Here is a 12,837-nt window from a genome sequence, read left to right on the forward strand (position 1 = left end):
TTCCCCGGGCGGCGTGCGGCTGTCTGGCGGGGGCGGGTTCTGCAGCCGTCACTCGGGCGGGATCGCAGCTGTCCCTCGGGGCCCCGCAGCCCCAGCGCCGGCGAGGCGGTGTCGGTTGCGAGCACTCGCCCAGGTATTTCCCCGCTGCTGGATTTTTACGTCTCAAACGTACCCACAGCCCCGAGTGAGCCCCGCCTCGGGTGGCCGTGGTTGTGGAAATGGGTGTCCCCGGTCTCCCTTCCGTGGAGCTCCTCCCGGGCCTGCGGTAGCTAGTGCGCGGCCTTGCTGTCTGTTGTTGGGGGGAGGAGGGGGAGGTCCTGGGCGGCTGACTTGCAGCGGTGGGTTAAGCACTCTGGGCCGTTGCTCCGGTGTGGTGAGGGGGGATGATGGTGCTTCCTTGGGAGGGGACTGGCATCCCCCAAAGAAAGCAGTGAATGAAAGACTCATCTGTGCTTACACAGTGCTTAAATGACGAAGATGCAAATATGCTTGTCAGTTCTTTGCCTAGTGTCACATTGCTAGTCTTGATCTCGTTACTGAGTCTTCTTGTTGCATATTTGTATTTTTTCTTTGGACTAGATCATCTGGGAGCAAAGCAGGACAAGTTTGGGCGCCTGAGGGATCAACAGCTTTCAAGTGTCTCATCTCAGCCAGGTTCTGTGCAGCTCTTTTAAGCAACATCTCTGATTGTGATGAGACGTTTAACTATTGGGAACCGGTAAGTGGCTTTCTCTCCCTGGAGATACTTGTGAATTTATAGTTGGGCTGTGCAAATGCAGATTTATCTAGAATCTTGTGCTAATCTCTGTTTCAAAGAGAAATTTTCTGACTCAAGAATTCAGAGATGGGAAATGCAAAACTGTCTACTCTGTGTGATGCAGATTTATTTATTTATGTAATCTCCATTGTAGACACACTACCTCGTTTATGGAAAGGGGTTTCAGACATGGGAATACTCTCCAGCCTATGCCATCCGCTCCTATGCTTACCTGTGGCTTCATGCCTTACCAGCCTTGTTCCATGCTAGAGTTCTACAAACTAACAAGGTAAATCAGACGTGTGAAAGCTTCTTTCGTGATGAATAAACATGCCTTTAGTCTGTGTTAAACAGCTGGTTTGTTTGTTGTCAGAGGTAAGAGAATTAGTGTTTACAAAACACTAATTTGTTTACAAACACTGATCTTCCTGTAAGGATTTGCAAGGGTTTGTGAGCTGACTCAACGGGATCCAGGGAAAAGTGACTGGGAAGTTGCAGGAAATGCTGTCAGGCTCTGGTTTGATTGAGAAGCTGTCCCAGAGAGGCTGGTAGCTCCTTGGCCTTTTGAGTGTGTGCAGGCCTGGGGACAGACCTGGCAGCCACGGGCTCTCATTCACCCCTATGAGTTTCACCCTGATGCTTTAGAAGCCAGTATTGTTTTCTATGCCAGCTACCAGTGACTATTTTGATTTTTTTTTTCAATAAACTCTAAAAAATAAATAAGTATTTTGCAAAGGATATTGCAAACTGAACTCACAGAAATGTAAAAGAAAAAGCACTGAATGTGGATTCTGCTTGAGTATCCATTGCCATACTTGGCATGTTTCTGCATAACAGAAAACAAAAGAGGGGTAGTTCTGGTAAGTTCAGTGGACTGTGTCCACTTTCTCTGTTGTAAAGGACTTCAGTGTTAGAGGGCTAGGCCTTGAGCTGCCGGGATCTTCATCCTCCCTTGGTGTGGGATCTGGGTCTATGAGAATAGGCTCATTCGCCACTGCCAAAGTTGCTCCATCCTGTTCAGAACTTTTGTTCTTGGGACCGACTTGTTAGTAATAGGTGAATAAGCTTCATTCCAAACCTTGTTCAGACTCTGAGTATGTCTCCTAGGTTCTTATCTTCTATTTCCTCCGATGCTTCCTGGCCTTCCTGAGCTGCATTTGTGAACTCTACTTCTATAAGTGAGTATTAGAAGGTGTCTACAGTGAATGTTTTGGAGCAATGTGAGTAACATATTCAGTTATTGCCACAGGAAATACACTCTGAAGCTCATGTGTAGATGTGTCTGGTAAATTGGACTACTTCACAGTGAACCTTGAAAATATATGTTCTTATGATAACTTAATGAAATACTGGTCAGAATTCCACTGTTATGACAAAATTTTATTCTCGGATCTGCCACCTGCATCTCCACTCCAGCATTTTGTTGACTACACTCGTTTTCTCAGTGATACCAGCAAGCAAGGTGGGAGTGTTGTAAACTGAGCTCTGCTGGAGGAGAGACTGGTGTTGTGTTTGCTTATCATAGTGAATTTTAGTGGAATACATTGATTGTTGCTGTCTGTAATGTATCTGCCAATGGTGTTTACATCCACTAAAGCAGTAGCCTGAACATACAATTATCTTGTCTAAGCTGGATTTTTATTTTTACCTGCTGCCTCTTCATTTGTGGCTTTCAAACTATTACCTTGCATGACTTTTCTGTGGCAATAGTCTGGTTTTAAGAATGTGAGCTGTGGCTTTTTGCATGATGGGATTTTGTGAGGGGTGAAAATCTTAGATTGATGTTGTAACAGCAGTGCAGACTCCCTGAGTTCCTGAGATTTGCATGAATGCAACTGACACTGGTAGAAGCCAAGTCTCTTCTAGAGTTTTGCACTAGTGTAACTTAGGAGGATCTGAAATCCCAGGCCAGAGGCAGTCATACTGCTCTTCAGGTTGCCTTCGGTGGCTGAGTAATGAACATCACCCACCTTAAAGCTCTCAGGATGCTCCATGGATTGTTTGTGATTCTGCATGCATTGGGTACTGTTCTTTTATGTACTGAGGATATGTTTGTGGTCTCTAATTGTCTCTTGCTTCCTTAGGGCCGTGTGCAAGAAATTTGGGCTACATGTGAGCCGGCTGATGTTGGCCTTCTTAGTACTCAGCACTGGGATGTTTTGCTCATCTGCAGGTGAGTTTGCTTAGCAATGACACTAACAATTACTTTGTCCATAGAAACCAACGACAAGTCCAGAGAGGAAAAAATCCACAGCACTAAAATATCTCTCTAGCAATCGTTTGTTGTATTCTGTTGCAGCTATTTCTCATGGCAGGTGTGATGACGGAATAAGTGTTGATTCAAATTATGTTCCCTGCATCACTCTCTTGTATCTTTCCATTTCCAGGGCATGTTTGTTTCTGTTGCTGCCTCCAGTCTCTCTGCTATGGGCCATGCCTTTAAACAGGGTCTTGGCCTACCTTCCTTGAACATATTTTAACTCAAGGAAGGAGGGTCATATTTTGGCATTGTCATTTGCCTTTGTGTCCTGTCCCCTCTGGCTATTGTACCCATTTGCCTAGCCAACCACATAAGACTTATAAAACACCTGCTGTAGGTATTGAGTAAAGTGCAAGGAGAGACTTTGAGCAAAGGTTTTCTGTATTGCGCGCATACAGAAACTGAAAGGGAAATACCACAACTTACGAATGCTGAGATTTCATATTTTACCCTTTTTTTGTTTATGGTGAGTGGAGAAAAGACTTTCCCTTCATTGTTTTTGCAGTGTTATAAGTCTCCTCATTCTTCACTTACTTCCCACCAGTCTCTGCCCAGTTGCTTCAGAGACTCTACGCAGTCAGCTCACATTTTCTGCTGCCACTTGAGCAGGTTCATTTCATTTTTTTCAACCTAGCAGAATATAGAGGGTGCAACAGGTGTTACAAGTGGTAACCATGGATGTTGTCAACTGGTTACCACTGCTGAGTGCCACCGAGGAAAGAGGCCTTCATACTTAAAGGAAGTATTTCTGGTCTTGGCAGAACAAAGAAAAGAATCGTCTTTTTTTTGCTTTCACTGAAATGAATGTCCAGTATAGCATCCAAGCTCCAATGGAATGATTGAATGAGAGATATCTTAGCCTCATGCAGTTCTCCTGCTGTGGGAAAGCTGTACTAATCCTTTTCTTTCCTTGTGTTGCAGCTTTCCTCCCAAGCAGTTTCTGCATGTACACCACAGTGATTGCCATGACTGGCTGGTATATGGACAAGACCTCTGTAGCAGTGCTGGGGGTGGCCGCTGGAGCCCTTCTGGGCTGGCCCTTCAGTGCAGCTCTTGGGTAAGGAGAGGAGGGCTCAGGAGTTTTGCACTTTGTCGAATGTTTCTTGCCTGGTTGGGGAGAATGTAGGGCCTGGAGAGCTAGAGGAAGAAACTAGCAGGGACTGAGCTGCCAGCCTAGTCCAGGATCATTGCTACAGGCTTCCATAGCCTGATTTCTTTGCTTTTGAAGAACTTAGGTTGGGAAGATTTTCTTGCCCTAATATACTGAGAGTGAGACCGGAGTTGGATGACTGGAATATGGAGTAGAAGCAGAGCCCAGTGAAGTGATGGTTCTCTTCCAGCTACTGCCCCGCTTGCTTTGATGGGGCAGGAAAATCTGCAATGGGGAAAGACAAAGTCTTCAGTTGATACCTGGTCTCTCTTTCAGGCTTCCTATTGCCTTTGACTTGTTGATACTGAAGCAGAGGTGGAAAAGTTTCCTAAACTGGTGTGTGGTGTCATTGATCCTGTTTTTGGTAAGTGCCTGTAACAATGCAAAAAGGGAATGGATTGGGCTTGCAATAGAAGGGGTGGGTTCCATTAAGAAAATCACATGGAGCTTTTGGGCAGTCCAGCCAAAAGCTTCTGGCACTTTAAATAATAGATGCTTTCTTCCAGGTGCCCTTGGTAGTTGTGGACAGCTATTACTATGGGAAGCTGGTAGTTGCACCTCTCAACATTGTTTTATACAATGTCTTCACCTCTCATGGACCTGATCTCTATGGTGAGTTTAAGATAACAAGACAGGAAGGGAGTCGGCTTGCTGTCTTGCTACCCTGATCCACCAGGTCTTGATTGCCAATCCTTTCTCTGACGTACTCTAAAGCAAAAGCAGCCTGCAAGCTCCAAAGGGCTGCAGTTCCAGCTTTTTGCCACAGGATGCCTCTCTCGAGCTGGGAATCCGCAGGCCATTGTCAGATTTCTCCACGCTGTGAGTTAAGCTGCTTTTGTTCACTTTCAAGTTCTGTAAACCGTCATGAGATGTCTCAGCATCACAGCAGAGAACTGGTAGTAGCAAATGTGTCTGGATGCTACGCGAGTGTAGTGCACACAAGTGATACATGTGGGTGTTTGTCAGCTTTAATCGAGTTCTCGGCTGTTCCTTACAGTCAGGGTGCAGAACCTTGGGAAAGTGGGTAACAGTGCAGAATCCATAGTTCACATCGGGTCTCTGCAGACTTCCTGAGTCCATGTTGTGCCTTGGGAATCTCCTTGCTTATTGGCAGTGTATGGCCTGGACTTTGCTGGCAAGCAGAATCTGAGGTTACTATGAAGGCATCTAATCTGCAGGCAAATCATCTGCCTGTGAGGGGTTCCCTGGTACTGGCCATTTAGGATACTGTGTGACCCAAATCTCAAGTCTGAACCTTGATGGCAATGCTGTATTGTTTGTTTGGAAGCTGCCACTGCACTAAGTTGTTCATATCATGTACTTCTAGAGCTGAAGAGTAGAAAAGTATTATATTTCTAGCAGGGCTTCAGAGGGGCTGGCAGAGACTTCAGGGAGCTTAGGGTACAGGGTCCCTGCGTCATCTCTGTCATCTGTTTAAGCTCTGTCGAGATATTCTAGGAGGGATTTGGCAGTGGTTAGCATCAAGGCTTTCTCTGGCAGTGCCCTGCAGGCCATATTTGTTGGTTTGTTTGAAGGGCTGTTTTGGGTGGTGCTGTGTGGTGATGTGTTACTTGTGCTGTGGCACAGCAGGGCACCAGCTGCTTTGCCATGGTTCTTCATCTCTGCAGGAAGGCTCTGAAGCCTGTTGCTGTGAATTTTCTGTAAGGAAACTCCAGGGCTTGTGCCTGACCTTCTCCACACTGGTGCATGGTTGTTTCCAGAAGCCTTGAGGGACCAATCTATTCTGAAGTGTTTTATTCATAGTGACATTCATATAACATCCTCAGGCTAGTAAAAGAGCCTGCTTGAAATTGCTCTTTAATGCAGTGTGGCCAGGACAACGCTGTGTGTTTAGAGAGCTTCAAAACACTTGGGAAAAACAACACTACCAGGGGAGATGAAAGGCTGGCCTATCCCTTTTGGCTTTGGAGCTGGGATTTCCCAACTTTCACATGATGGGAGCAGGAACCGCTGGAGGTTGCAGAGTCATCAACCCATATCATCTTCAATGTAAGCACCACAATTTTTCCTTTTCCTTGCAGACTGGAGTTCTGGAGACAAGGTTCAATTTTTTATTATTTTTTTTGTCTTTAGCAATACACTCCTTCTGGATAAATACAGTCTGTGCAATGAATATTTCCCTGGGGTGATTAGATTTCTACAGCCAAGGGAAAGTAGCTCCCTAAGCCTGATTCTGAGGCTTTGGGATGTTTTTGTGTACATATGTTCTAAGAACGCACAATTTGTGACAGAAGTTTTATCCTACTTCCTGTGATCAGAGCCTTGGCTGTGACTTGCAGTGCAATGGCACTTTGGGAAGCTTTGTTCAGCTTGGACGGAATGTGCTGGAGCTGTTTATATGACACCTTGCTCTGTTGAGTCCTGGCTCTTAAAGAGAGTGAAAATAAAAGAAATGCAGAAAGCAGACTGTTTATTATACTAGCACTGAATCAGGCTTGCTTAGAATGAGGGCTGTGACTCATGATCAAATTATTGTGGCTTAGTTACTGCTTAACAGCTGAGCTACAGTTCCTGTCTGCATGCAGGCTTTTAGCCTGTGACAAACATCGGGTGGGACACCTTAGCTTAAGCCTATTTTACAACTCCTCTGCTTTGTCCTGAGCCGCCCTCACCATTGCTGTGGTCAAGCTGCAGCATGGTAGCTTGTTAAGTTCTATTAACTTGTGTGTGAGTTTGATTTCTAGAATTGCTCCTGGAGCCTGTCACAGAGCACAAAGTTCAAACCTTTCTGGCTCAGTGTCTGACAGTGCTTCCAGTTGGTTATCCCCATGGAACCATAGTGCCACAAACTGACGGGGCCACAGTGTTCTTCCCACTGCTTTCATCAGTCTCTCTTCTACAGCCCACATCTGCTCAGCTCTAGCATGTGAGATGCTTGCAGGAAGTTAAATCTTCTGTCATGATCTGAAAGCGATACTGTGGAAGCATATTCCCATCAGTACTGCGCATGGAGAGTTCTTTAGTGTCCCTCCCTGCTTGAAAGACATTGTTCTGGGCCAGGACTTCTTGTATGCAATGGGGTGGTTGTTTTTTTATCTTGCAGTTCTTTCTCAGATCACCTTGAGTTGTTGTGGATAACAAGAATAAAAGCATTTTGCCCTGGGAGGCATTGAGACTGAATGCCTCTGAATGGGTTAGTCATCACAGTGACCAAGCCTATTGCTTTCTGCCTGGTGCCTGTGAATTACTTAACTTGCCTGTGTAATGCACTGTTCTCATTTTTTTTTTTCCTTTTTTTCTCTTTTTCTCCTCACCCAGAGAAGAAAATCCCTCATTGGAGAAGGAGAGGTTCCAGTGCTTAGTTCTTAGGGGTAATTCAGTCACACTGCAAAAAAATCTGAGAAAGTAGCCTTTTTGTTAAAGCTATGCTTCAGACCAGCTTCAGACCAGCTGACCTCTTTATCAGCAGAGTCCCTCAGGACACTTCTGGGCCTTTAAGGCTGTATCTAGATTGTGGAGGAGGTGTGCTTCATGAAGTGTCCTTCATTCCTGAGTCCCAGGCTACTAAAGCAGAGACCAGAGTAGAGAGTGCCATAGTTAATTTCCTTTACTTTCAATAGCAGCCAGGGCCGGTAGAAGACTGATAGTATGGTCCCTGGTACTATCCTTTAAAGACTTGGGACTTGGCTGTGCTGTGCAGCTTAATTGTAGCCAGAAAACACTGGGGGGTAACAGTTTATATCAGTTTAAATAGCTTTCTATCTCATTTTGGCAACTTCTGTGATAAAGTGGCTGTTGTTTATAGCAGTGGGAGTGGGGAAGCAGGCTACCGAACCTGGTTCCAGTCCTTTTTTATATAAGGAGAGGCCTTGGTGCTCCACAGAAGTAATTACTAGAGTGGCTTAACCAGTGTTAACCCTGCTGTAAGTCTTTAGAAACCTGTACTATTGCCTCAGAAGAAAATCTGGAGGCAGCAGGGCTGGGAAGAAACCAAAGCCCCCTTTACACACACTTTTTCTAGATGTCCACTGGAAGATTTACAGTGTGATACCCCAGACTACCTCACGTTTTCCCTCACAGATATATCCCAGTCAGTAGCCCTGATTTCTAGGAAGGGTAGTACGCTTCAGTCCTAAAATGATATGCTTTCTGCACGTGTTCAAGATCTGTCATAGTGATTGTTTAGAATTGCAGTCCTTAAATATGGAGAGTCACCAACAGAGTCTAGAGAAGGAGGAAGGGACGTTGGCACTATTGCAATGTTGCCATATAGATAACTCTGTCATGTCCATCACTTGACATGATCTTTCAATCTACCATATCCCATATTCAGCCTTTCACAGGCTGAGGATTGTGCTTATGTGGGACTTGCAAGAATTATGAGGCAGGTGGAGGGAGAGAGAAGATGAGTTTCTAATAATTCACTCCCTTAAGGCCCCCTACTCCCCAAAATCCGAATCTGTAATTGCTGTTTGCTTTCAGTGCTAATAGCTAAAGTTTTCCTAAATGAACCTCAGTTGCTTGGACTTGGCCTTAGTAACTCCAGCGACATGTTTCTGACATTACTAGTGCAGCTTCTAATCATGTTTAGCTGTAGGAGCTGCAGAGGTTTCGGGTTTTCCTTGCTGCTTTTCAGTTGTCTGATTAATTTCAACATGGACCCTGTTTAAGTGGCTCTGATTGCAGGAAATTGCTGTGGCATGTGACACATGTCACAACAGTGCAGTGATTAAAGCCCCCGCGTGTCATTTACTGACTGATTGAGCTAATCACACTGAGAGAGCGGCAAATGTGTGGAGAGGAACTGGCATTCCTTATTGTTCAGGATTTTAAGCATCCTGAATTAAGAGTCCAAATAAATGACAGTTGGACTGGAATTACTTTCAATGTACATCCTTCGAAGCTTGCAACCAATACCCAAGTATGTCATGTTAGGAGGCAGAGTTGGCTTGCTCCTGTTTGAAGCTACACTGTAAGAACAAATTGAAGTAGGGACATTTTAAATAGTGTTGACTCTAAGGAGGTACCAAAATTAGCATCTGGATGAACTTTTGTGGCGGAGTCTTTGTTGGGGTGAAGTGTGAATATGACCTCTTTTTTTTGTTCCTTTTTAGTACATTTTCTATTTCTGCCAACATGGAGTATACATCATCACTTCAGAATTATAATGATTTCTTATTAACATGGTGTCGGTTTGTGTTATTCCTCTGTTACTTCTCTGCAATTAGAAAGAATGAATTTGGAGTCAAATTTCCTAGTTTTACAAGTTTCTGCCTCTCCTTTCTTGCTGTGTAGGCTTTCTTAATGCAAGGGCGAGTTCCGTGTCACAGAACTCTGCTGGGCAAGGCTGACTGTTAGAGTGGCCTGTGATTCATGAGCAGCAGATGTGGTATTGACTATGACCCAGTGAAAAAGGAAGGAGAAAAATAATTTCTGAAAAGGAAAACAATGACGTTTCTTGGGCAGACATGACTGTGAGATACTCTGGTGCCTTTGTATGGCTATTGACTAACTCTCATGCCGCTGTTATGGCAGTGTGAGGAGCAGAACCATGAGACTGCTTTGAGATGGCTCAGGCTCATTCCATGGGGCTGCATCCTCTGTCCAGCTGCAATATCTTCTGTCCACACCCTTTCCATTCTTTGATTCCAATATGCTTGCAGTGGGGAGAATTGATGTCTGCTGCTGATTATCTCAATCAGTGTCAGGCAGAGAAAGAACGAAGCTGCTGTTACATCTAGATCTCATACACGCTTGTATTTAAAAACTTTTGTTTCCTTTTCTTATCCTTTAGGTACGGAACCCTGGTCCTTCTATTTCATCAACGGCTTTCTGAATTTCAACGTGGCATTTATTTTGGCGCTGCTTGTGCTGCCACTGACTTGTCTCATGGAGCGTCTGCTTCAGAAATTTCATGGTGAGTGCAAGACAACTGTGAATGCCAAGCACAGACAGCCCACATCTCAACCTTGTTGCTAAAGGGAGAGCTTGCCTGCCAAAGAGCAGCTTTCCTTCATTGGAAGTGAAACTAGGTTCAGGGAAAGTCTTTGGAATAATAGGAAAGTTCCTAGAGCTCATTACTTAGTTCAGTATTGACCCCACAATGGAGTTGCTGTGTAGAAAGAACACGCAGTGAGATGCATCTACTTACGTGCTGTCTGCAAAAGGGCAGAAACATGTTCTTCTCTTCAAGGATGATTCCTGTGTTCCCTGCCTCCACCTCAAGAAGAACAATGTGTTATCAAGGCTGAACTATCCATACCCAGAGTAAGCTTAACAAGTTGTATGGTACATAACCTTCAGCCAGACATGCAAATGCATTAGAAATAGCCCTGTCAGAAATCTTAAGGGGGAAAGAAACTATGTACCCGTTGTTGTTTCCATCTTATCTGCAGCTGGAAATGGTAGCCTTTAGAGTTATTTGGGGAACCTTTTGCTGTCTCTTCCATTGTTACTTTTTTTATACCACTGCCAGAATGTTTTCTGCAGCAACTTGAGAGAACAGAGTTATTATTTCCTGTTTGATTGTTGGGGCTGAGCCTACAAATAGGCATCCTCTGGTCTCTGCTGCTGCCACCCATGTTGGGATTGAACCTGGACTCTTCTGTGCACTTCAACTCGCAGGACAGTTGTGCTACCCCATGCTTTGGGAAGTGTTCCCATAGGCGTGGATATACTGAGAGTAGAGAAAGGAGGAACCAGAATATTCCCTCCTTCACGTTGGGCTTTCTCTTAAATTAAATGACATCAGTTTAAACACATGACATTTGGCAAGTGACTCTAGAGAGGAAAAAGGTGTTGAGGAAGTGTGAATTCTTCTCTGCCGTTTTCCTAAGGAAGATTCATTAAATGTCAGCAGCAGCCTCCAGATTCATCAGTCCAGTTAGTGCTTCGCGCTCTGATTTTTTACTGAGTACAAGAAACAATAACGTCATAATCATTGGTGAAAATGTATGTTAACAGGTATTTGCTTATATCTGTTCCTTGGATATGACTGACATACTGTCAGAAACCAGTAAAAGCTCAGTAGGAGATCCTGTAAATGCAAGATTTCCTGCTGTTCACTTGGTGTTCTTGTACTTAACAGCAGGAGCAATTCTGCCAAGTGCTTTGTTCTTATTGTCTGTGAAATGCTTAATTGCTTAACTCTGCTGTTGGGAGTAGCAAGGGGGCAGAAAAGGGACTGAAAATTGTCAGGCACTGTAGAACCCTCCTCAGTGTGACTAAAATTCAGGGTAATTGTTGTTATTTTTGAATCAGTTATTTCCTCCGTTAAGCAGAAGGTGCCTGAGAGACATCTCATGCTGTTATTTTTGTAATGAAGCAATGAAGGTTGTGGAAACTTCAGTCGCTAAATAACCATTTGTAAGTTGAAGGGTAGGTCCAGAAGAGATCCTTTCTGATCTTTGTATGTATAGCATAATACACAGCAGGAAATCTAGTACTTCTGACCACCTGTTTAGACATGTCAATTCTTGATGGGTTTTGTCTCTTGCTTGGATTCAGTAACGCAGTCCCTTATTTTCTGCTTTTGGTCTTCTAAATTCTGTTGATATTGTTAGTATTGTAGGAATCTAGAAAAATTCTCTGATCAAAATTCTATACTGACTGTTTGGACATGTTACCTGGATTTTAGCAACATGGCTGCTCAGAACATGGTGTGTTTGTGTCTGAAGGCAATAGTTTGGGTCTGAAGAATGGGCTTTTGAATGTGAGATATGATTGCGCAAGAGGGGGAATAGGGTAAACCCCTCATTCTTACATTACTACTTTACTGAGTGTTTGTTTCTTTCAGTTCAGAATCTGGGCCGTCCCTACTGGCTGACACTAGCTCCTATGTACATTTGGATCATGATTTTCTTCAGTCAGCCCCACAAAGAAGAGAGGTTTCTCTTTCCCATCTATCCCCTCATCTGTCTCTGCGGTGCTGTGGCTCTGTCTGCTCTTCAGGTAAGTTTCAGTGGAACATGTTTTTTTAATGAGCTCATGCCTTTATGGAGTATAACTGCTAGCTGACTTCTTTAACATTGCTTCCCAAAGTTTGGGAACATCTGCAGAATATCTGTGTCTGTGACACAATCTACAGTGATCACACAGTTCAGGACTGTCCTATGCATAACTTTTGATCATTGTCTTTAATCTGTTAGCTGATACAGTTTTCATTTTTGAACCATGTTTCATGGATAGGTGTTGAGACTCTGGAAGCAAAATGCACAGCCATTCTAATACTGAAGTGTGTGTTGCTGATTTTACAAGTTAAACCATAATCGTCCTGTACAGGTTGATTGAGAGTATGTGGAAAACTATTAGCCCTCTGTAAGATGTGATGTAAAAGCAAAAATATTTGGGATTTCCCTCCTGATTGTCGTACAGAATGAGCTCATCTAATAATCTTGGACTTCAGTGCAGACTGCTTAACAGCCCAGCGAAAAAAGATCAAATTTCATGGCTTTAAAAGGTGATCACATTAGGAGCTTGTCTGGGATTGTGTGAAATGATAAATGGTTGAGAATATTTCTTTGCCACTAATTATTTCATGATGACTTTGAGTTGTTCTCCCATCCCAAGTGGGAATTTCTGGTGAGGAGCAGTTGTGATGTTGTAGTGCCAATACAACACAACATCCAAGAGATGTCATGAGGATTAGTAACTTGCTTATAACGTTTTGCCTTCTTTGTCTGCTGTTAAGCAAGCTTTAAGGGGCAGGAA

At 44.0% G+C, this 12,837-nt stretch overlaps 1 protein-coding gene across 1 annotated transcript in view; it reads left to right on the forward strand.

Annotated features, from left to right (window-relative positions):
* Nucleotides 1-586: 586 nt before the first annotated feature.
* Nucleotides 587-12,837, forward strand: part of ALG9 (ALG9, alpha-1,2-mannosyltransferase) — a 33,774-nt gene continuing 21,523 nt past the window's right edge. The window contains exons 1-9 of the mRNA XM_009329541.1: nucleotides 587-718; nucleotides 912-1,046; nucleotides 1,865-1,935; nucleotides 2,842-2,930; nucleotides 3,939-4,074; nucleotides 4,444-4,531; nucleotides 4,674-4,779; nucleotides 9,923-10,045; nucleotides 11,924-12,078. Coding sequence (XP_009327816.1) covers nucleotides 2,882-2,930; nucleotides 3,939-4,074; nucleotides 4,444-4,531; nucleotides 4,674-4,779; nucleotides 9,923-10,045; nucleotides 11,924-12,078 — 657 coding nt within the window. The 5' untranslated portion in view covers nucleotides 587-718; nucleotides 912-1,046; nucleotides 1,865-1,935; nucleotides 2,842-2,881. The remainder of the gene's footprint in view (nucleotides 719-911; nucleotides 1,047-1,864; nucleotides 1,936-2,841; nucleotides 2,931-3,938; nucleotides 4,075-4,443; nucleotides 4,532-4,673; nucleotides 4,780-9,922; nucleotides 10,046-11,923; nucleotides 12,079-12,837) is intronic.

The sequence above is a fragment of the Pygoscelis adeliae genome, unplaced genomic scaffold, assembly GCF_000699105.1.
Source record: "Pygoscelis adeliae isolate BGI_AS28 unplaced genomic scaffold, ASM69910v1 Scaffold268, whole genome shotgun sequence".
NCBI lineage: Eukaryota > Metazoa > Chordata > Aves > Sphenisciformes > Spheniscidae > Pygoscelis > Pygoscelis adeliae.